The sequence below is a fragment of the Thalassophryne amazonica genome, chromosome 4 (assembly GCF_902500255.1).
Source record: "Thalassophryne amazonica chromosome 4, fThaAma1.1, whole genome shotgun sequence".
Classification (NCBI taxonomy): domain Eukaryota; kingdom Metazoa; phylum Chordata; class Actinopteri; order Batrachoidiformes; family Batrachoididae; genus Thalassophryne; species Thalassophryne amazonica.
Window position 1 is genome coordinate 21356002 of NC_047106.1, and position 25302 is coordinate 21381303.

The 25302-nt window shown below is 41.8% G+C and overlaps 1 protein-coding gene across 1 annotated transcript in view; it reads right to left on the minus strand.

Annotated features, from left to right (window-relative positions):
• Window positions 1-11725: 11725 nt before the first annotated feature.
• map3k10 (mitogen-activated protein kinase kinase kinase 10) overlaps window positions 11726-25302 on the minus strand; it is a 109499-nt gene continuing 95922 nt past the window's right edge. The window contains exons 8-11 of the mRNA XM_034169214.1: window positions 20760-20872; window positions 15663-15952; window positions 13548-14082; window positions 11726-13380 (exon numbers count right to left, since the gene is read on the minus strand). Coding sequence (XP_034025105.1) covers window positions 12980-13380; window positions 13548-14082; window positions 15663-15952; window positions 20760-20872 — 1339 coding nt within the window. The 3' untranslated portion in view covers window positions 11726-12979. The remainder of the gene's footprint in view (window positions 13381-13547; window positions 14083-15662; window positions 15953-20759; window positions 20873-25302) is intronic.

Genomic DNA, 25302 nt, shown 5'->3' on the forward strand with positions numbered 1-25302 from the left:
AGTGCTCACAGGTGAATGACGTCACCTACAGGCGTGGAAAAACTCACGCATGCGCACGAGGGTTCAAGCATGTCTGACGTAAAAACATATGAATGAAATCCATATAGTTTTTGAAAAAAATAAAAAGGACCGTTACTTTATTGACAGCCCTCGTATAGACAGACAAACACATTCACACTTGCGCGCACACAATTTTAAAGTTTCCCATCCACCTAACCTGCATGTCTTTGGATGTGGGAGGAAGCCAGAGCACCTGGAGGGAACCCACGCAAACACGTGGAGAACATACAAACTCCACATAAAAAGGCCACACGTGGGAATCGATCCCATGACCTTCCTGCTGGGAGGCAGGCAACAGTTAATTTCCCACTATGTACCAAGAGAAGGATCACAGTGGCAGAAGACTAATGGTAAAACCGTGCAATAGCTGAGCAATCTCACCAAAGCACTGTGGAACTGGAGTATTAGTCGATTTACCTTCGGCCAGACTATACCTAGGGTTAAAGTGGGCTGCTACCCTGGGTAAAGTCTATACCAACTTTCACCTTCATACGAGGTCTGTGAGAAAAGTAACGGACCTTTTTATTTTTTTCAAAAACTATATGGATTTGATTCATATGTTTTTACGTCAGCCAAGCTTGAACCTTCGTGCGCATGCGTGAGTTTTTCCACACCTGTCAGTTGCGTCATTCACCTGTGAGCACGCGTTGTGGGAGGAGTGGTCCAGCCCCCTCGTCGGATTTTCATTGTAAGGAAATGGCGGAATGATTTGGGCTTTTTTTCCATCAGAATTTTTTCAGAAACTGTTAGAGACAAGCAGCTGGAAACCATTCGAAAAATTTATCTGCCTTTCGGTGAAAATTTTACGGGCTTCACAGAGAATAAGGAGTGTTACTACCGCTTTAAGGACGCCCCACAATGGCACTCGACGCGCCGCGCTCCGAGCCTCTATCGAGAGGCAGAAAACACCACATCATTTCTAAACGGATGGCTGTGTGGAGCTGGGACCGTCGTGAGCAATTTCTCTGGTTATCACAAGAGCTGGACATCAGCCATTTTCCGGCAGATTTCACTTTTAACAAGAGATTTTGTCATGGAAAGCCGCACGGAGGCTTCGCGCGTCAGGACCGATTCACTGATCGAGGGAGACAAAGGAACACCTCTGTTTTGGAGTGCCAGGGGACAAGTTGGGACATGTCTTTCTCGGCTTTCAATGCTTACCAGCCCACTGAGTATAAGAGAAATTGTGGAGAGCTGGGCATGTCCCAGTAGGGGTGGTGGCCAAGTGGTTAATGCACTTTGTTTCCACATTTCTCCATGTAATGTGGAGTTGCGTCAGGAAGGGCATCTGGCGTAAAATTTGTGCCAATTCAACATGCAGATCCACCTTGGATTTGTACAAAACAAGGGAGCAGCTGAAGGGACTTACTTACACAAATTCTTTCTTAAGATATCGTGTACATGGTATTTCAGAGTTGCTGCCCCCTTGTGGCCACATTTAGAATCACAATTCCTCTAATATCAAACTTCTCCGAGGTCTCAGTAAGGTGACCCTGTCTACCAAGTTTCACCTTGATACGTGAAGTCTTTGTCAAGATATGGCATACATACAGTATCAACCACAAAAGACAAGCACGTTGTAGCATCACAGTACATTAGTGAGTTCATATGGACAATGTGGAACTAAGCTAACAGCCCAAAATATACACAAGGTCTTGAAGCCTTCTGTCTGGGGGATAAACGTGTTACTCAGGAACTACCCAGAGATTCAAGAACTTGGCTAGCACCTAAGGGCCCTGTCCCACTGGCGTTTAGGAGGATTTGCAGATGGAATGCACACAAAAGTGGCCCACATCCGCCAAACAACTGCAATAACCGTGTAACTTTCCTGGATGAGTCGGCCGCCATCCGAACACATCCGTGATCATCCGCAGAGGCACGCATGTCCGCAGCCAGGATTTTTGAGTGGCTCAAAAATCCTGCTGCGGATGAGATCCGCATCACTGCCTGAACACATACGCAGGACATACACAACCAACGCGCCGCATATCCGCAACCGATGGGTTGGCGCAGCTTGGCGGCGGACCGGGACAGCGTGCAAAACAGATATGACGTGTGCCAGGCACGGCCACATCACGGATGCAAATGGTATGTCGCGCATGCAGACAGAGTGGGCACGGATGAAGCGAGTGCATCATGGCCGCTGTGCCCCTCAAGGGGGCACCTCCGCAGTCGCCTTCGCTTCTGTTCCCTGTTATATCCACTTTTCTTCCTCATGTATTTGCTGATCCACCCCGGGACATTTGTCATTTCCGCCCACCTTTGTTGCGGACGCTCAGCTTTTGTCTTCTCATTTCATGCGCAAATCCTCCTAAACGCCAGTGGGACAGGGTCCTAACCAAGACAGTTCAGAGAACCATACTGAACTGCTGATATTTCCCCAATTTGTCTGTAAATTGGACCCTTAACTTTTGCCCTTTTAATCAAAAATAGTTAATGGACCATATTTCTATAGGAGCTTTCCATCTGATGCAAACTCTATTGATGCTTTACATTGTTTGATGGTGAAATCAGACCAAGGATCCTCTGGTCACAAGACCCCTTCCCTTACCTCCCATCCACCACCTGGATGCTTCCACTCTTTCATTTGGGGCAGCATCTTGCTCCAAATGCAGAAAAAAAAACAAATCATCATTTTCCACTGTCATGGTCTGAGATTTGAAGGTGCTGATTCTCAACTAACTGCTTGAGACAGTTGAAAATTGTCCAAATAGTTTCTGGTGGTCACATTATGAAAAAGACATCACCAAAACAATCCTGACTCTTCCATGAAACACATTCTGTGAACACTGATGCCACCTTGAAATTCCACCATGTTCCAAAATGAATCACATTATTCAAATTTTGCTCCACTTGTTTCATAAACCTTTCAATCCCTTGAGGGTATTTTTTTTCTTCTTCCCCTGTTTTTGCATCCTCCAGTGTAAACCACCAGTTTAATCTACTAGAGCAATTGGCAAAATTCTATTGTACCTACATTAATAGTAAATATCCACCAGGTGGAGATATTGCTACATTTCAAGAACCTTGAATCAGCTGCTGTGGGACACAGTGAAAAATCTGTCACTAGTAATAATTATTGAATAGCAGAACATATTGTAAATTACACATACCCATCATAAATTTCTAAAAGCCCATGTTGATACCTTCATCTGTCACTTTTGCTCTGTGCAAAACTCAAATATTTTCAATTTACACTAACTGACACAAGAAAACACACAAATTGCAGTGCTTGGGATGCAGAGTGAAAGGCAAAGTATTGGTCAAGTGACTAAACAATTCATTACACAAAGTCTACAGCAGAGGGTGCTAACCCTGCTCCTGGGGTCACCTGCCTTGCATGTTTTCCATGTACCTCTGATGCAACCACAGCTGGTTACTTAGGTCTTCTATCTTTTAGCTCAGTTAGCTGTGCACACCTGACTTTGTTAATTAGCACTGAGCACAAAGGTGGACAACATGCAAGACCAGTGGAGGATTGGTGACTCCTGATCATCAGGAGATTGAGAATCTCCTGCCTGGTTGCAACTGTAGACTGTAGATATATATATATATATATATATATATATATATATATATATATATATATATATATACTGAACAAACCCTCTATTACATTGTACCCATAGATTCTTTTGACAAGTAGGTCTTAAGCTCAAATGGGATGGATCTATATGTTGCCATCTTGGCAGCATTTGGCTCTGCCTAACTTGTGCCATCCCATAAATGGGTAAAGAGGTTGAGCCTGGGCAACACCGGCATGTCCTTGGTGTGATTAATACCACCCATCTCAAAGTTACCTAATCATTCTGATAATGATTAGTGCATGTGGACTGAACGGTGTCTTGAGTGCAGGTATTAAAAAATGACATTTAAAGGATTATTAACCGAGTGAGAGGTCTGTACGGGAAAATATCAGACCAAGGTGCAAGTACAGACCGAACGTCAGCGAGGACCGTGCGATAAACACTGAGGGAGACAGACACCCTCTCTACTTTTAAGATTAGGCTTAAAACTTTCCTTTTTGCTAAAGCTTATAGTTAGGGCTGGATCAGGTGACCCTGAACCATCCCTTAGTTATGCTGCTATAGACGTAGACTGCTGGGGGGTTCCCATGATGCACTGTTTCTTTCTCTTTTGCTCTGTATGCACCACTCTGCATTTAATCATTAGTGATCGATCTCTGCTCCCCTCCACAGCATGTCTTTTTCCTGGTTCTCTCCCTCAGCCCCAACCAGTCCCAGCAGAAGACTGCCCCTCCCTGAGCCTGGTTCTGCTGGAGGTTTCTTCCTGTTAAAAGGGAGTTTTTCCTTCCCACTGTAGCCAAGTGCTTGCTCACAGGGGGTCGTTTTGACCGTTGGGGTTTTACATAATTATTGTATGGCCTTGCCTTACAATATAAAGCGCCTATAAATAAATAAATTGATTGATTGATTGAGGTCTGATATCCCCGTACAGACCGAGCAAACGATGTTAATAATTCTTTTATTATATGGCTATTTCTGAATGAATATATATATATATATATCCATCCATCCATTTTCTTCCGCTTATCCTAGGTCGGGTCGCGGGGGCAGCAGCTCAAGCAAAGCCGCCCAGACCTCCCGATCCACACACACCTCCCCCAGCTCCTCCGGGGGAACCCCGAGGCGTTCTCAAGCCAGCTGAGAGACGTAGTCCCTCCAGCGTGATCTGGGTCTTCCCCAGGGCCTCCTCCCGATGGGACGTGCCCGGAACACCTCTCCAACAAGGCATCCAGGGGGCATCCGGAAAAGTTGCCCGATCCACCTCAGTTGGCTCCTTTCGATGTGGAGGAGCAGCGGCTCGACTCCGAACTCCTCCCGAGTGAAAGAGCTCCTCACCCTATCTCTAAGGGAGCGCCCAGTCACCCTGAGGAGGAAAATCATCTCGGCCGCTTGTACTCGCGATCTTGTTCTTTCGGTCATGAGCCAAATCTCATGACCATAGGTGAGGGTCGGAACGTAGATCGATCAGTAAATTGAGAGCTTTGCCCCCCTGCTCAGCTTTCTCTTCACCACGACGGTCCGATACAGCGACCGCATCACTGCAGACGCTGCACCAATCCTTCTATCGATCTCACGCTCCATCCGTCCCTCACTCGTGAACAAGACCCCGCTGTGGCGACCCCAAGTGCAAACAAGGGAGCAGCCGAAGGGACTTACTTACAGTAGAAGTCTTTCGGAAAGCACTGTAACTAGGTTTAAGGATATGATTCCTTCTTTGTTATGCTCTCCAATGCCATATACCAACACAGTGCAGAGTAGCTACCTAAACTCTGTGAGTGAGATAGATTATCTCGTCAATAGTTTTACATCCTCATTGAGCACTTATTAATTAATCAAAAACCCAGACAGAGCTTTAATTCATTTGAAAGCTTGACTCTTAGTCTTGTCCATCCAAATTGGAAGTCCCAAAAACCAGTTTTATTTGTTATTATCTATCGTCCACCTGGTCATTACTGTGAGTTTCTCTGTGAATTTTCAGACCTTTTGTCTGACTTAGTGCTTAGCTCAGATAATTATATTGGGCAATTTTAACATCCACACAGATGCTGAGAATGACAGCCTCAACACTGCATTTAATCTATTATTAGACTCAATTGGCTTTGCTCAAAATGTAAATGAGTCCACCCACCACTTTAATCATATCTTAGATCTTGTTCTCACTTATGGTATGGAAATTGAAGACTTAACAGTATTCCCTGAAAACTCCCTTCTGTCTGATCATTTCTTAATAACATTTACATTTACTCTAATGGACTACCCAGCAGTGGGGAATAAGTTTCATTACACTAGAAGTCTTTCAGAAAGCACTGTAACTAGGTTTAAGGATATGATTCCTTCTTTATGTTCTCTAATGCCATATACCAACACAGTGCAGAGTAGCTACCTAAACTCTGTAAGTGAGATAGAGTATCTCGTCAATAGTTTTACATCCTCATTGAAGACAACTTTGGATGCTGTAGCTCCTCTGAAAAAGAGAGCTTTAAATCAGAAGCGCCTGACTCCGTGGTATAACTCACAAACTCGCAGCTTAAAGCAGATAACCCGTAAGTTGGAGAGGAAATGGCGTCTCACTAATTTAGAAGATCTTCACTTAGCCTGGAAAAAGAGTCTGTTGCTCTATTAAAAAAAGCCCTCCGTAAAGCTAGGACATCTTACTACTCATCACTAATTGAAGAAAATAAGAACAACCCCAGGTTTCTTTTCAGCACTGCAGCCAGGCTGACAAAGAGTCAGAGCTCTTTTGAGCCGAGTATTCCTTTAACTTTAACTAGTAATGACTTCATGACTTTCTTTGCTAATAAAATTTTAACTATTAGAGAAAAAATTACTCATAACCATCCCAAAGACGTATCTTTTATCTTTGGCTGCTTTCAGTGATGCCGGTATTTGGTTAGACTCTTTCTCTCAGATTGTTCTGTCTGAGTTATTTTCATTAGTTACTTCATCCAAACCATCAACATGTCTATTAGACCCCATTCCTACCAGGCTGCTCAAGGAAGCCCTACCATTATTTAATGCTTCGATCTTAAATATGATCAATCTATCTTTATTAGTTGGCTACCACAGGCTTTTAAGGTGGCAGTAATTAAACCATTACTTAAAAAGCCATCACTTGACCCAGCTATCTTAGCTAATTATAGGCCAATCTCCAACCTTCCTTTTCTCTCAAAAATTCTTGAAAGGGTAGTTGTAAAACAGCTAACTGATCATCTGCAGAGGAATGGTCTATTTGAAGAGTTTCAGTCAGGTTTTAGAATTCATCATAGTACAGAAACAGTATTAGTGAAGGTTACAAATGATCTTCTTATGGCCTCAGACAGTGGACTCATCTCTGTGCTTGTTCTGTTAGACCTCAGTGCTGCTTTTGATACTGTTGACCATAAAAGTTTATTACAGAGATTAGAGCATGCCATAGGTATTAAAGGCACTGCGCTGCGGTGGTTTGAATCATATTTATCTAATAGATTACAATTTGTTCATGTAAATGGGGAATCTTCTTCACAGACTAAGGTTAATTATGGAGTTCCACAAGGTTCTGTGCTAGGACCAATTTTATTCACTTTATACATGCTTCCCTTAGGCAGTATTATTAGACGGCATTGCTTAAATTTTCATTGTTACGCAGATGATACCCAGCTTTATCTATCCATGAAGCCAGAGGACACACACCAATTAGCTAAACTGCAGGATTGTCTTACAGACATAAGGACATGGATGACCTCTAACTGACCTCTGTTTGTTGTGATTTGGCGCTATATAAATAAAATTGATTTTTTTTTTTTGACGCTTGGCTGCACATGAGCTGATGGACTTCAATAATATATATATATATATATATATATATAGGGTCAGGGCACTGAGCCCTTGTTTTCCTCCTTTCTGTTGCTTCTGGTCTGCTTCAGCTTTGATTTATTAATATTTGTTTTCTCTGGGATTTATTCGGTTACGTTTTTCTTGTTACTTTGTTTCTTGTTATTCTGTTGCCATCATCGAGTTCCATTCTAGTTTTGTTCTGTCAGATTATGTTTGCATTACTGATCATTAGTTCATCATCTGTGTATTTTTTCTTTTATGTTGTCAGTTACATTGGGTTTTGTATCTGTATCATGTAGTCTGTTTTCCTTGTTGCTCTGCTTTAGTATTTGTTCCTGTTCTTGCCCAGTTCTGGTATATTCTATTCTGTCTCATGTCTATAGCCTGTTCATCATTCCCTGCTATTCCTCACTTCCAGTTAATCATGTTCACTTCTCTGCACCTGCCTCATGTCTGTCTTTCTCTTTGGTTCTGTCTGCTTTGTTTCCTTTCACTCACGCTCTTTGCACCTGGCCCATGTCTCTCACCTTGTTTCTGTGTGTTGTTCATCTCACTCACACTCCCTACACCAGCCCAAGTATGTTTGCCCCTTACAGCACTCTCTTGCACAGTGTTTGAGCTTTGTCTACTAGCCACGCCCCCTTTCTGGACTCTTCACTGCACACCTGCACCTTATTACCTAATCAGTCTGCACATGTACATTGTTCACAGCACCTGTTATTTAAGCCCTCACAGGCTTACTGCTCACTGCCAGATTGTTGTCTTAGTACACTCTCCAGCCTTTGTTCACAGCCTTGTTTTTGTCCAGCCGTGTACCGTATTTTTGCCCTGATTTTTTGACTGCGTCTTTGCCTAATTTCTGATGTCTGAGTTTGCCTGTGCCACTGGATCCTGCTCGTCTATGACTGCGTTTTTGCCTGGTCCTGCTTGTACCTCTGCTCCGCTATATGACCACCTGTGTACCGAACCTCTGCCTGCAATAAACATGACGACTTCTGATACCTCAAAGCCTGATTTGGGAGTTTGTACCATGGGTCCACCCGCTCCTGGTGTCGGGCAGCCGCCCGTCATGACAGTGTGAGCCAGAATTCTTGCTGGTTGGTAGGTGATCAAATACTTATTTGCGACAGTAACATACAAATAAATTTTAAAAAATCATACATTGTGATTTCCGGATTTTTTTTTTTTTTTTAGATTATGTCTCTCACAGTGGACATGCACCTAAGATGAAAATTTCAGACCCCTCCATGATTTCTAAGTGGGAGAACTTGCAAAATCGCAGCCTGTTCAGATACTTTTTTCTTCACTGTATATATATACACACACATATATATATATCTCAACATATCACTGACACCAGAGAGAAGCTTTCTTTCTTTATTCACCCCTTAGGGCAGTCATTCATTATTCTTCATTTAACCCAAAAATGTCACATACAACTGTACATGAATGTTTCAGCAAATAGTTTCCTAGGCTTTCCTGTTATATTAACAAATATATACAGATATCCCAGGAAGAAAACTGTAATAATAATTAATCTTTTCCAATAATAAGTTTAATAAATACCCAGTGTCTTAACGCCACAAGAAGAATGAGTCTGAACTCACACTTCTTTTAATGGAACTGCCTTCATCCCGTACAAGTAAGTCACACACACAAACAGTCACATAAGGAACTTTGCACAGTCAAGTATACAATGTACCTGCAGCCCAGACATGTTGTCCACTGTTTGCAGAGAGTCTGAAGGTGATTTGTCAGCCGTGTCTAGAGCTTTTCATGCCACAAAAGATCTAGTTGCACAGAACACAGCTCTTAAAGTGCCACTGATGTTGGATGTAGCAGTTGGGGGACGATACCAAGTGTCCAAAATGGTCCAAGAGCAACACAAGATTGAAGTAGTTGATAAAAAGCCCAAAGTATTTTCCCTTCGTGTTGTACACTGGATCAAATCCCCCTTTTTTTTTCCTCAGAGGTGTGAACGGGATGAGTGCTACAGAGTGCTAGTGAGGAATGTTTTTGTTAAATGTGTAAAATACCAACAGATGAGTGTAGCAGTTGTGTATAATATACAGCGAACCAGGAAATTACAGACTGCAAATAAATGAGTGTGACGTGTAGCGCAATACCAGTTTCACTGCTACCAAAAGTTATCAATCATACGGGCTCAGAGATGACATAACTGAAGATTTGATTAGAAATTAATAATAGCAATACCCTATAATTAAACTTTTTAAAGTATGTCTCAGATTTTACAACTTTACCTCATGTAATATGCACAGAGACAAGATTTTAATTGCATATTGCCCATTAAGCAGTGAAATTATAAACACGCTCATATAAAACGCATCATAAGTTGTGTGCTAATCAATTAATATTACTTGTGAATTTGATTATTCACTTTAGTACTAGATAGCATGTAGTGGCCACATTAGTGAATTAAGAATTGTGTATTTGATTAATCACTCAACTCAAGCTGGTATAAAATAACAGTTACCACATCAGTGAATTAAAATTTGCTGTGAAATTGCTTAGTCATTCAAGCCAACAATACTTAAACTTGGCTAATGTTCGAGATTTCAAGTTAGATTTGAAGCCACTAAAATTTAGCAATTTTACTGTAGAATTTATTAGTCACTTAAGCTACCACTAGCTAGCTCTTAGCTGCAATGTTAATGATTAGTATTTGCTGACTCTGATTAGTTAGCAAAGCTAACAGTAACCACTAGCAATTTCAACAGAGTTGTAGAGTTGATTAGTCACTCAAGCTAGTACTAGGTAGTGTTTATCTACCATATATTAGTGTTTTTTTTTTGTTTTTTATGGCTTGGTTAACATTAGTGATTTCAAGTTTGCTATCCAGTCATTTCCATGAATGCACCATAATATTTCCACAATGCACAACGATTTTTGGTGCGAAAATCGGCGTGCAACAATTTCTGGTAAAGGCAATAGCAATGCTAGGCACATACGGTGCCCGTTTTGAGTGATTCATCCAAATTACCTGGTCAACACTAGTTTGAGCTTGGCTAATGGGTAACATTAGTTGAGAATCTGTCACTCAAGTTAATAATAATAATAATAATAATGCTTATTAACACTCAGTTAATATGTTATGAAGTTCTATAATTTCTGTTGCTCAAGCTAGCAATAATTAGCGCCCAGCTAGCTTGTTTGTGAATGAAGTAGCTCAAACTGCTTGGCTTAGCTGTGTACACTGTGCCAAAGTTCCTGGGGAAAATCGTCAATATCACTCTTCAGTAGTGGTGAGGCATGTCGTGAGTAAGTGAAGTGTAACCAGCATGCTCGCTAACATGGAAAAACAAAAAAATGGTGAAGCCAAAATGAAGGTTGCACAGGTGCTCCCATAACTGCCTCATTGTCATTTCCAACAAAATTCTGTGCATTATAGAAATGTATGTGGAAAAACATGCAAGTGAGGGGAGGCATATCAGCCTGACCACTACAAATATAAAATGTTACTTCATATAACTAATAAATTTAATTTGCATTTCAACACCCAAAATGGATGTGTTGCAAAAACACCCAAACTTGTCACACAGAGTTTACAAGTGCATTCTGAATCATCAGTCACGTGATCGACCTTCATTCAAATCACTCATAGTAGCTGCAGTACTTGATCATGACAGTAGGCTGTGCACTAACTTCAAGACAGAAAGGAAGGAAATTTATCTAAACATTTGAGAAAGAAAGGTTCTTTCAAATGTTGTCAAATGGATATTTGGAGCCCATTTGCACAGGACAATTCACACAAATGCACTTTAGAAATATTGACCAAAATCTCACCAATTTGCATGGAGGAGGTGGGGTTAATGATGTGAATTACAACTGGCCACTAGGTGGTGTCAGACACATTTTGGCTTCACTTTTCAGGGCTTGCGCTCCCTAGCCAAATTTATTTACAGTCTATGATTGAAAAGCACAAGCACACAAAATCTATGCACTTCAAATGAATGTTTTATATACAGACCCGTTAAAAAAAAAATGCTAAGAGGCTGCAGTAGAGACCATCACTGAGGAAATTAAGCCAGTTTAACCTCTACAAGGCAGAGGATGTCAGCTGTTCCACCAGCTCTGTGAAAGAAGGCCAATTCAAAAACGAGGAGCTCCACAGACAGGGGTGACACATGGGGGGGCGGGGGGCTGCTGTGGCGTGAAGACAACAAAATGCAGTACGGTGCTTCAGAAGGGAAGATCATTCTTCACCGGCAGACCAAGGAGTGTGCAAAACAAAGACGCTTGGATTTGATGCAAACATAGTGCAGCACCTCTTTCTCAGGAGAAATGCAGCAAATAACATTGTTTCAGTATGTGTGTTGTTGGAAAGGGAGAGAAGAAAGACGAGTTAAATGAAGGATAGCAGCTGCACACATTGGGTCAATGGATGGAAATGCACACAGTTGGGCAAAGTCAAAAGTGGACTTTAGATACTTCAAATGCTGTTTGAAAGTTTCTTTGACCTCATGCAGTGATTCTCAAACTATATCTGACGTAGCTAAAAGACCAGATTCCACCGCACAACCTGCACAAAGACATACGACAGAAATGTGCTTGTATTCATAATTTGTTAGGCTCAGACACTAATAATCTCCACCAAGGATGTAAAGCTTTAACCTGCCATTTTTTTTTAACAGGATTACCCAACAAAAATGAATTAACCCAATTTTTACCAAATGGAATGAGAAGGTTAAATCAACTAACGCCAGATGATCTAGGTGTCTGAATTTTAGGTAACTAAATACCAACAGATGGCAAGTTAATACAACCAGTTTTCATGAAAACCAATAAAAAGATTGGGTGTGTTTTGGAAAAACTGTTAAATCTGAGGGTGAATGCAATTTTTTTTTTTTTTCTTTACATTGCAAGATGGGGTATTGTGGTCCTTGTTGGAGGCATTCACTCTACTGAGTATCCTTCTTGAGATTTCTGCAGACATTTTCTGAGAGATGTTAAGTACCAACAGAGGGAGTTTCAAATACCGGTAGTGTCACCCATTCCCCAGTTTGAGAACCACTGCTCTGTTGAACTGTGAAGAAAATGCATCCTTCGTAGGGCACTGAGCAAGTGAACAAGGAAGCAATGGCTTCCTAAGAGAAAAGATGTGCTGCTGCAGTAGGTCTGTGAGTGTGCAGCGAGAATAATGTGTGCCCATTACAAGACTTACAAAAGTCCTCAAAGACCCTATGTGTACTGGAGGACCCCTAAAGTTCTGTTGGACCCTCAGTGTGCTGTAGGACCTTCACTGTTTTGGAGGTCATCAATGTCCTGAAGGACCTTTAGAGTCCTCAAGGACCCTCATTGTCCTGGAGTGGAGGTTAGTGTGCACTATAAGGGAACTGTTGGCTTTAAGGGCTTCACGCTAAGCCTTTTTAGGGCACATGCGAAGGATGGCTTCCAGTCCGTATCTACACATCAAGATTAAGCTGGATGTTTTTGAACATCCAACCTTTAAAAAGTGCACAGGCTCAGATGTCAGGAGTCATCCTTAATTCCAACTGAAAGCCATAATGTTTAATATATATATAAAAAAAAGAGGTGGAAATGTTAATTTTGTGCCTTCACTACAAGTACTGCTGTCCACAGAGAGTGGTAGGTTGAAGCTGTCCACACAGTGGTACAGTGTGGTCCAAACTCTGGCCCTCCATGTCCATGTCCATCAGGTTTGGTCTTGCTGCACTGGCGCTACTGTCTCCTGAACCGAGGGGACTGTCGCAGCTACTGCCTGGTGAGGAGCTCAGAGTCCGCGACAGAGAGCCTAGCTTCCAAGGGTCAGCTCTCATTCGAGCTGGCATTGGTCGTGGCCGGGGTGCAAACTCCAAAGTTTTTGGTCTTTCCAAGGGACTGATGAGACAGAGAGGATCTGGATCGGGGATAAGTGGCGCAGGGGCTTTACGCCGATGTGGAACTGGGAAGATGGTTGAGGGGTTGGGCAGTCGGGGAATGTCCAGAGTGTCTTGTGTACCTGAAAGATAAAAGACGATGGAAGGAGAATGAAGACGTGATAAGATGAAGCATCAAAGGACAATCCTAGTGTTTTTACAGGTATTACCTAATTGCATGGTAGAAATATCATGTTGTAGGACTTGGCCCTAACTGTTGTATAGTCGCTCAAATTCCTTTGTGCCTTACCTTTGTTTGGTGCAGCATCTGCTACTCCTGGTGGTGGAGGCATGGGCATGCTTCCATCCGATGGTGTCCTGCGATGTCCCAGAGTTTGAGCACGAGGGCGTATTGCTCCATCAGATGGAGTGCGTCTGTGACCCCTGTTCACTGCCATGGCTGCAGACACATGGGTGGGCGTGAGAGACTGGTTGGGCTCTTTCTTGAAGCTCTCTGCCCGCAGGTCTAACAGCGGATTGAGGGAAGGAGCAGCTGGAGCCACCGGTGTTTTGACCCCTGTCATTGGGGTCAACGGGTAGTCATCCGGGTCAGAAGGAAGGAGGGATTTGGTGGAGTTACAATCAGACAAGGAGGACAAGGAGAGGAGCGTGACAGAGGGAGAAGGGTCCATACAGGAAAGCGATGACTCATGATGCCGTGTGAGAGACAGAGAGAGGTTACGGCTGGGCGGAGACGTGCTGCGGCGAAAACGCCCTGTCCTCTGGAACAGACCCTCCTTCTTTTTCCGCTGCTCCTCTCGGAGTTCCTGCTCATCCTGCAGAACCTGTGTCCAAAAATGAGACACGATCATATTAAGACGGTGCAAAGCTCAGGGGCCTGCTTTTACTACTGTGCTGCTGCACGCCAACACCACTTTAAAGTGACACAGAGGGGGAAAAGTAATCAGATGGTGTAGAGGCTTTTTGAAGGGATGGTGTGCAGATCCTCTAAACTCAACAATCAAATCACACTGTCTGTGCTGCACGAGGGGAAAAAAAAAAAAAATCAGATTTGTTTCATTCATCTCTGCAGTCAGGTGATGGGTTTTGTATTGCATCAAAGTAACAGAAAACATCGAGAAACGCAGATTAACTTCAGCACACAGGAAAGCCATGCATTTAACAAATCTCATCTCCTCCAGAGAAAAGACACTAAGCTATGCTAATGGGTGAAAACTATTTGTACTCGTCTCTGCTATGCTTTTTGGTCAGGTACATCGCAGCCTGGTCATCTTAAACAGTAAATGTGCACATCGTTACCTCCGCAGTGACCCTGTTTGTGCTACCAGACACTCCTGAGGACGTTTTTGCCTGTTTGATAGTGAAAAGAAGTGATTTACTTTGAATGTTTCTGATTGCCTCATGCAATAACATTGGTTATCCTGTTAGTTTGCAGCTGTGTTTGCTTTCTGAATGAATAATGTGTCTGTGAAATTAATTTTTGACCAGACTGAAAAGAAGACCCCCTAAAACATCTAAAATAGAGCCTAGGTTGAAAACTGTCAGCGGGCTCCTTTAAGTTGTGCGATGCCCCACTGCATTCAATAAGACTAAAACACAATTAAATCAGCTGGTGCTGTAACACCATGCAGAGGAAAAACTCACCTACAGAAAATTCCAACTCTGAAACATCACAATTACTCATCGTCTATTAGCAAACCCACTTGCAGGAAGAAGCTCTGTGAGTTAACTAATAAACTAAATAATGAATGCATGGATGAATATTGTATTTCACCACATGCTTAAACTTTTATTATGCTGTAAGGGAGATTATGTTTGCAGGAAAGGTTATAAAATAATAATAAAAAGAAAAACTCAAAGACAAATGAAAAAAACATGCTGGCACAGACTGTTTGCCTAAATAGCGCGCCGAGTGTCAAATTAATGTCACGTTCCAGTTAAAGGAAGCTTAAATAAAATGTGAAAGACCATGAAGGTGAACCCATAGTAAATATAGCTTTAAATAACAGAATTATTTAAATAGTCAAGTCCATAAGTATTTGGACACTGCCTCCATCTCACTCTACTTATTAGGAGGCATACATTCAGGACCATAAGTATTTGGACATCAAGAAAGGCACAGTCCATCCACTACATACTCTTATATGCAAAATTGAGACAGTGAGAATTTTTCTAATTTTCCTCATCTACACCATCACAAACAGAGCTGAAATAATAAAATATGCACTTGTAATATATATCTATAGATATTTTAGAGGCCATAAGTAATTGAACAAACTTCAGTTTGTCCAATTACTAAGTATTATTGTTGATTCAAATCATAACTTTTACAGCCAGTTTTCTTTGGACAAGTCAGGGGATGGAGACGTGAACATTTCCAAGTCTCTAAATATCCTGTTCTTACCTGCAGTCTCCCCAGCTGAACTAAATCCTGTCCCAGGGCCACAGACGCCAGCAGAGAGGCACAGCCCAACAACAGCATGTCACTCTTCTTCCTCTGGCTGCAGTGACGCAAGGAGTCCTGGTAGCTCAGCCCCGGCCCCTGACAGGAGTTCATACCAGAAATCCCAATGGCAGGCACCACGCTGGGTCCCAGAGTGCCCCACAGGGGCCCAGAGTCTTCCCCGACCCCATTGCTGCTGGTCTCAGAGGGCATTAAAGACCCTGGTGATTCCTCAAACTCACCACACTCTTCTGTTAGAGAGAAAAAGGTGCAGAGAGGAAGTTATGGCGTCCATCACTGACTTAAAGAACCATAATGGTATTTTCAGGTCCAGATCTTGACTGTGGAACTAAAAATAAGCTGTAAAGATCCATTTGGGTGTGTCAGAGTGGGCATTACTATTTAAAAGGTGGAAAATATCAGTGCAAATGAGGGTGCTAGTTTAACGCTCCATGTTACTAAAGGGCGTGTTGTAGGCATGGTCACTCAAATCGTCCAATCGGACGATGCGTCTGTTTTCCTTATTACCGGTCAAAACACAGTGGAACCTGGCGCGCTGCTACACAGAGCACAACCAAAGGAGTGTGTGGTTTACTGCAGAGGAAAAGATTTGGTGCGCATGGAATTACAACCCTGGCAAAAATTATGGAATCACCGGCCTCAGAGGATGTTCATTCAGTTGTTTAATTTTGTAGAAAAAAAAGCAGATCACAGACATGACACAAAACTAAAGTCATTTCAAATGGCAACTTTCTGGCTTTAAGAAACACTATAAGAAATTAGGAAAAAAATTCTGGCAGTCAGTAACGGTTACTTTTTGAGACCAAGCAGAGGAAAAAAATATGGAATCACTCAATTCTGGGGAATAAATTCAGGAATCATGAAAAACAAAAGAACGCTCCAACACATCACTAGTGTATTTTGTTGCACCACCTCTGGCTTTTATAACAGCTTGCAGTCTCTGAGGCATGGACTTAATGAGTGACAAACAGTACTCTTCATCAATCTGGCTCCAACTTTCTCTGATTGCTGTTGCCAGATCAGCTTTGCAGGTTGGAGCCTTGTCATGGACCATTTTCTTCAACTTCCACCAAAGATTTTCAATTGGATTAAGATCCAAACTATTTGCAGGCCATGACATTGACCCTATGTGTCTTTTTGCAAGGAATGTTTTCACAGTTTTCACTCTATGGCAAGATGCATTATCATCTTGAAAAATGATTTCATCATCCCCAAACTCCTTTCAATTGATGGGATAAAAAAAGTGTCCAAAATAAACGCATTTATTGATGATGTAATGACAGCCATCTCCCCAGTGCCTTTACCTGACATGCAGCCCCATATCATCAATGACTGTGGAAATTTACATGTTCTCTTCAGGCAGTCATCTTTATAAATCTCACTGGAACGGCACCAAACAAAAGTTCCAGCATCATCACCTTGCCCAATGCAGATTCGAGATTCATCGCTGAATATGACTTTCATCCAGTCATCCACAGTCCACGATTGCTTTTCCTTAGCCCATTGTAAGCTTGTTTTTTTTTTCTGTTTTGGTGTTAATGATGGCTTTCGTTTAGCTTTTCTGTACGTAAATCCCATTTCCTTAGGCGGTTTCTTACAGTTCGGTCACAGATGTTGACTCCAGTTTCCTCCCATTCGTTCCTCATTTGTTTTGTTGTGCATTTTCAATTTTTGAGACGTATTGCTTTAAGTTTTCTGTCTTGATGCTTTGTCTTCCTTGGTCTACCAGTATGTTTGCCTTTAACAACCTTCCCATGTTGTTTGTATTTGGTCCAGAGTTTAGACACAGCTGACTGTGAACAACCAACATCTTTTGCAACATTGTGTGATGATTTACCCTCTTTTAAGAGTTTGATAATCCTCTCCTTTGTTTCAATTGACATCTCTCGTGTTGGAGCCATGATTCATATCAGTCCACTTGGTGCAACAGCTCTCCAAGGTGTGATCACTCCTTTTTAGATGCAGACTAACGAGCAGATCTGATTTGATGCAGGTGTTAGTTTTGGGGATGAAAATTTACAGGGTGATTCCATAATTTATTCCTCAGAATTGAGTGAGTCCATATTTTTTTTCCCTCTGCTTGGTCTCAAAAAGTAACCGTTACTGACTGCCACAATTTTTTTCCTAATTTCTTATAGTGTTTATTAAAGCCAGAAAGTTGCCATTTGAAATGACTTTAGTTTTGTGTCATGTCTGTGATCTGCTTTTGTTCTACAAAATTAAACAACTGAATGAACATCCTCCAAGGCCGGTGATTCCATAATTATTGCCAGGGGTTGTAGCAGTCAGAGATATAACACTGGATGCTACAGTGACTGCTATGATTAACACCGGTGACATCCACTGTAGTAAGATTTGGTTCACCAACCGAAGTGCAGCTGTTTCGACCTTTGAGATGGAGTCTTGCATGCAAATACCTAAATATACTGTGACCTACTTATTAAAATATATATTTTTCCAGAAAAGCTCTTGAACTGTACATTCGCAACCTTGCAAGATGTGCATTTCGGTGCAGATGTGAGCTTTCTTTATCTGTTCTGTGTGTTATTTTTAGTCTATATAACACCTTTGTCATATATTATGTAAAAGCTAGCAAGAAATAAACACTTCTAAAACTGAAAACGCTGCTTTTGTAACCCGATAACACCTATGGAAGGATGTACAAGGCATTTCGCGGATGCCAGCGTGCACGCTACCTTCCACTCTTGTCAAAAGCTCATGTACACATACACGGACGCCTTCCTGCAGATGCCGTTAAAACGTAAATATTGTTTATGATTGATGTAACCTGATAACACCTCTGGAAGGATTTATGACATTTCGCGGACATCAGCATGCATGCTAACCTCCGCTAACTCAAAGCTAACTTCCATTCTTGTCAAAAGCTCCTGCAGATGCCGTTTAAGCTTAAATATTGTTTATGATTGATTGACAGAGAGGCTTTATTGAACATGTACAAATTGTACGGAAGACAATAGGATCTTAACAATGAAATAAACAATGTTCATATGGCCGAGTGTATTTTAGCATTGCATTATATCATTTCCGGTAGTTATTACTCATTAATTTTATGATCAATACAGCTTCACTGTCTGTCCGATGTGTTATTGTGCAACACTGTGCACAGAGTGTACACATGCCATGAACTCACTTAGGTAAGTCGCGTCTGAATGCTCTTTATTTGCTGTTTCGCAGTGGTGAATCTTGCACCGTCTTGCAGTCCGTGACTCATGCGACAGGTCGGTTTCAGCAGACTTCCAGTTCAGAGCACAGTGTAAACAAACCTCATGAAGTATGGACAACAAGACAAAATCGGGGCACGGCAGAAGTCCATCACAGGTGCTACATCTGCAACTGAAGTTATTGTACTTGGCCCCACAAATCTTAGAAACATGGTGTCTAACCAGATCCTTACTCTGGATGGCATTACCCTGACCTCTAGTAATACTGTGAGAAATCTTGGAGTCATTTTTGATCAGGATATGTCCTTCAATGCGCATATTAAGCAAATGTGTAGGACTGCTTTTTTGCATTTGCGCAATATCTCTAAAATTAGAAAGGTCTTGTCTCAGAGTGATGCTGAAAAGCTAATTCATGCATTTATTTCCTCTAGGCTGGACTATTGTAATTCATTATTATCAGGTTGTCCTAAAAGTTCCCTGAAAAGCCTTCAGTTAATTCAAAATGCTGCAGCTAGAGTACTGACGGGGACTAGAAGGAGAGAGCATATTTCACCCATATTGGCCTCTCTTCATTGGCTTCCTGTTAATTCTAGAATAGAATTTAAAATTCTTCTTCTTACTTATAAGGTTTTGAATAATCAGGTCCCATCTTATCTTAGGGACCTCTTAGTACCATATCACCCCAACAGAGCGCTTCGCTCTCAGACTACAGGCTTACTTGTAGTTCCTAGGGTTTGTAAGAGTAGAATGGGAGGCAGAGCCTTCAGCATTCAGGTTCCTCTCCTCTGGAACCAGCTCCCACTTCGGATCAGGGAGACAGACACCCTCTCTACTTTTAAGATTAGGCTTAAAACTTTCCTTTTTGCTAAAGCTTATAGTTAGGGCTGGATCAGGTGACCCTGAACCATCCCTTAGTTATGCTGCTATAGACTTAGACTGCTGGGGGGTTCCCATGATGCACTGAGTGTTTCTTTCTCTTTTTGCTCTGTATGCACCACTCTGCATTTAATCATTAGTGATTGATCTCTGCTCTCTTCCACAGCATGTCTTTTTCTCGATTCGCTCCCCTCAGCCCCAACCAGTCCCAGCAGAAGACTGCCCCTCCCTGAGCCTGGTTCTGCTGGAGGTTTCTTCCTGTTAAAAGGGAGTTTTTCCTTCCCACTGTCGCCAAGTGCTTGCTCACAGGGGGTCGTTTTGACCGTTGGGGTTTTTCTGTAATTATTGTATGGCTTTTGCCTTACAATATAAAGTGCCTTGGGGCAACTGTTTGTTGTGATTTGGCGCTATATAAATAAAATTGATTTGATTTGATCTCCTCTAGATAACCCTCTCAACTTGGGAGAACGTGTCATCATCATAATCGCCCGTGAACTCGCTGGATCAACATCATCCACATCCTCACTAGCCAATATTTATATCTGCTGTGAGACGCCGCACCTCTGCTGGTGCCACGGTGCATTCTGGGAAGCACAGGGGGCCAGCAGAGGGATTATGGGAAATGTTAAAGTACTGAATACAGTCTTATGCAGCAATGGAGTTTAATACTCCTGATATCAACACATCAGCTCCTGCCTCAACCACACCTCATTTTTAGAGCAACCAGAGTGCAAATAGTATGGCAGTCTAGTGGACAGGGGCGTGGAAATGACAGTGACACTAGGCTGTACAATCTGCACCAGGTGGAAGATACTGCTAACAATTTCCTAAACCCATGAAGGTGAACAAACGAAGAAGTGAAAAACGTGCTTCCTGGGTGGTGCTACTTTCAATTTAACAGATTTCGGTATTTTTGGCTCAGACATCAAACTGGTCCTTTAACAATATAACATTTATAAAGGAAAAGTCAAAGGTTTACCCATTTCATTGAGGCTGGAGAAGCCAGCAGTCATTGGTACATGTTTAGGAGACTTGCCGAGGTTTGGCGCACTGGACGACCAAACTTTGCACCCCTCACCCAGTGACTTCAGCCTGCAAAAAACAGTGACTCCATTAACACGTCATAGTTGGTACATCAGTTACACCCAATGTCTCACACACTATTTAAACCACAGAAATTCAGAGAACTATAAAAGTCACATTATCCAATTCAATTAGCTTTATTGGCATGGCCATAATAATGTGGAGAATAAGTCCTGATTTTCTTATATATACAGTGGGGCCAAAAAGTATTTAGTCAGCCCCTGATTGTGCAAGTTCTCCTACTTAGAAAGATGAGAGAGGTCTGTAAGTTTCATTATAGGTACACTTCAACTATGAGAGACAAAATGAGATGAAACCAAATTAGAACTTATTAGTAAAAACTCAATTCGTCGTGTTTAGAGGAAGAAGAATGCTGAGTTGCATTCCAAGAACACCATATCTACTGTGAAGCATGGGGGTGGAAACAACATGCTTTGGGGCTGTTTTTCTGCAAAGGGGACAGGACGACTGATCCGTGTTAAGGGAAGAATGAACGGGGCCATGTATCATGAGATTTTAAGCCAAAACCTCCTTCCATCAGTGAGAGCATTGAAGATGCAACATGGCTGGGTCTTCCAGCATGACAATGATACCAAACACACCACTTGGGCAACGAAGGACTGGCTCCGTAAAAAGCATTTCATGGTCCTGGGGTGGCCTAGCCAGTCTCCAGACCTCAACCCCATAGAAAATTTGTGGAGGGAGTTCAAAGTCCATGTTGCCCAGTGACAGCCCCAAAACATCACTGCTCTAGAGGAGATCTGCATGGAGGAATGGGCCAAAATACCAGCTACAGTGTGTGCAAACCTGGTGAACACTTAAAGGAAATGTTTGACCTCTGTCATTGCCAACAAAGATTATTTTAAAAATCATTGAGCTGAACTTTTTTCATTGACCAAATACTTATTTTCCGCCATAATTTACAAATAAATTTTTTTTTAAAAATCCTACAATGTGATTTCCTTGATTTTTTTTTTTTCCCCTCTCATTTTGTCTCTCATAACTGAAGTGTACCTATGTTGAAAATTACAGACCTCTCTCATCTTTTTAAGTAGGAGAACTTGTGCATCGCTGACTAAATCTGCGTATGATGTAATTATCAGGGGCTGACTAAATACTTATTGGCCCCACTGTGTGTGTGTGTGTGTATATATATATGTATATATATATATGTATATGTATATATATGTTCTCCACTCAGATTGCAATAGCCAATCACAGATTGGCATGCTTGGCGCCAGACAGTTATGTTGGATCCAAAAAGGCTAGGACTAAAAGATATATTGGATCGGTTCCCACTGACAAATAGCGTTAGAGCTTACTGCCAACAGCTAGCCAATCAGAGCGCGGCACACGAAGGTCAGGAACTAGCTGACAGACGCTGGTTGAAAAAATGGCAACAAACATGTCAACAACAGCAGAAAAGCATCTGCCAGCGAGGTTTGCTAAGACACTAAGAAGGTAGACAAGCACGCTACTGATGTTTTAGAAGCATTCATCGCATCAGAATCAATCATATACAGTGTTGCCACAGTTACTTTGAAAAAGAAATTCAATTACTGATTACTCCTTGAAAAATAACTTAGTTACTTTACTGATTACTCAATTGGAAAAGTAACTAAGTTAGATTACTAGTTACTTTTTTTGTTACTTTTCCCAGCTGCCGATAACAACCTCAACATGACAATACCTGTTTTGCCAAAACTCACTTTATAGTCACCCTTTCTTGACTTCAATGAAAATAAATACTTGTTTTATAAAAAGTAAAATAAAGACCTCTTTCTTGACCTCATATTTAACTGTTGACAGCACTGTAAAGGTAAAACTTGCAATTTCTGACCTCCATTGTTTATAAATGTAACTATTAAATTCTTTTAACATTTTTCTAACATTTAAATTCTCTCTAAACATTACTTGTCGAAATTATTATTTTAAATAGTATTAGTAGTTGTAGTAAAAAAGGCTTCAAAACTGGACCTTTAATCTAGGGGTGTTGTGGGGGTGCTGCATCCCCGCCCCATGCCCCCATTCCATCTGGATTCACCCCTGCTTTGCCATTTGAGCAAATCCAAGAATGTCCAAGAATGGATAACATTTATTTATGCAGAAAACATGACCAGATTTACAGGTAAGAAAGTTTTATTGCGTTTTCACATCATGTGGTCCTCAGAGAGTTTAGGTGCATTTGAGTGGAAAATAGTGTTAGTTGTTGACGCGTCACGGAGGATCAGCTGTTTTTAACGAACAGATACGGAGCAGCTCAGCTCAGAATTCTAAATAAAGGAGAAAAAAGCATAAAAATGTCTTTGTAAATCTCAGTGCAGGTGTGCTGTTGTCACAGTGCTTTAAGAGGTGAGGACGAGTCGTAGCTGCTACAAAAAACCGTGGATGAAAAGCTCACAGCTCGCTTAAAGTGGGCAGTTCAGTCGAACCCCGACCTCCTGCCCACGGACCAAGTTTAATGCTGCTATCAACCCACAATGCAAAAATAATAACGCACAGTGACTTGGAGAAGTAACTTTAATCTGATTACTGATTTGGAAAGATTAACGCCTTAGATTACACGTTACTAAAAAAAGTGGTTAGATTAGAGTAACGCGTTACTAAGTAACGTGTTACCGGCATCACTGATCATATGCTGTTCACAACAAAATAAATTGATCTAATTTACTTGACTCTTTGTTGTTTGCTTAATTTGGGAGGGGGGTGGAGAACATAACAATATAACTTTTCTTCATCCAATATTTCTCTATGTTGGACTCCTTACCATCCATTATTTGTATAATATACAGTAGTGTTCAGAATAATAGTAGTGCTATGTGCCTAAAAAGATTAATCCAGGTTTTGAGTATATTTCTTGTTGTTACATGGGAAACGAGGTACCAGTAGATTCAGTAGATTCTCACAAATCCAACAAGACCAAGCATTCATGATATGCACACTTTTAAGGCTATGCAATTGGGCTATTAGTAAAAAAAAGTAGAAAAGGGGGTGTTCACAATAATAGTAGCATCTGCTGTTGACGCTACAAACTCAAAACTATTATGTTCAAACTGCTTTCTTAGCAATCCTGTGAATCACTAAACTAGTATTTAGTTGTATAACCGCAGTTTTTCCTGATTTCTTCACATCTGCGAGGCATGGAGTCAACCAACTTGTGGCACCTTTCAGCTGTTATTCCACTCCAAGATTCTTTAACAACATTCTACAATTCATTCACATCCATTTCTTGGTTTTGCTTCAGAAACAGCTTTTTTGATGTCACCCCACAAGTTCTCAATTGGATTTAGGTCCAGGGATTGGGCAGGCCACTCCAAAACATTATTTTTGTTGGTTTGGAACCAAGATTTTGCTCGTTTACTAGTGTGCTTGGGGTCATTGTCTTGTTGAAACACCCATTTCAAGGGCATGTCCTCTTCAGCATAAGGCAACATGACCTCTTCAAGTACTTTGAGATATCCAAACTGATCCATGATACCTGGTATGCGATATATAGGCCCAACACCATAGTAGGAGAAACATGCCCATATCATGATGCTTGCACCACCATGCTTCACTGTCTTCACTGTGAACTGTGGCTTGAATTCAGAGTTTGGGGTTCGTCTCACAAACTGTCTGTGGCCCTTGGACCCAAAAAGAACAATTTTACTCTCATCAATCCACAAAATATTCCTCCATTTCTCTTTAGGCCAGTTGATGTGTTCTTTGGCAAATTGTAACCTCTTCTGCACATGTCTTTTATTTAACAGAGGGACTTTGCGGGGGATTTTTGCAAATAAATTAGCTTCACACAGGTGTCTTCTAACTGTCACAGCACTTACAGGTAACTCCAGACTATCTTTGATCATCCTGGAGCTGATCAATGGGTGAGCCTTTGCCATTCTGGTTATTCTTCTATCCATTTTGATGGTTGTTTTCTGTTTTCTTCCACGCGTCTCTGGTTGTTTTGTCCATTTTAAAGCATCCATCCATCCATCCATTTTCTTCCGCTTTATCCGGAGTCAGGTCGCGGGGGCAGCAGCTCAAGCAAAGCTGCCCAGACCTCCTGATCCACACACACCTCCCCCAGCTCCTCTGGGGGAACCCCAAGGCGTTCCCAAGCCAGCCGAGAGATGTAGTCCATCCAGTATATCCTGGGTCTTCCCCAGGGCCTCCTCCCAATGGGACGTGCCCGGAACACCTTTCCAGCGAGGCGTCCAGGGGGCATCCGGAAAAGATGCCTGAGCCACCTCAACGGACTCCTTTCGACGTGGAGGAGCAGCGGCTCAACTCCGAGCTCCTCCTCCCATTTTAAAGCATTGGAGATCACTGTAGATGAACAGCCTATACTTTTTGCACCTGCGTATATAAGTTTTCAATCAATCAATCAATCAATTTTTTTATATAGCGCCAAATCACAACAAACAGTTGCCCCAAGGCGCTTTATATTGTAAGGCAAG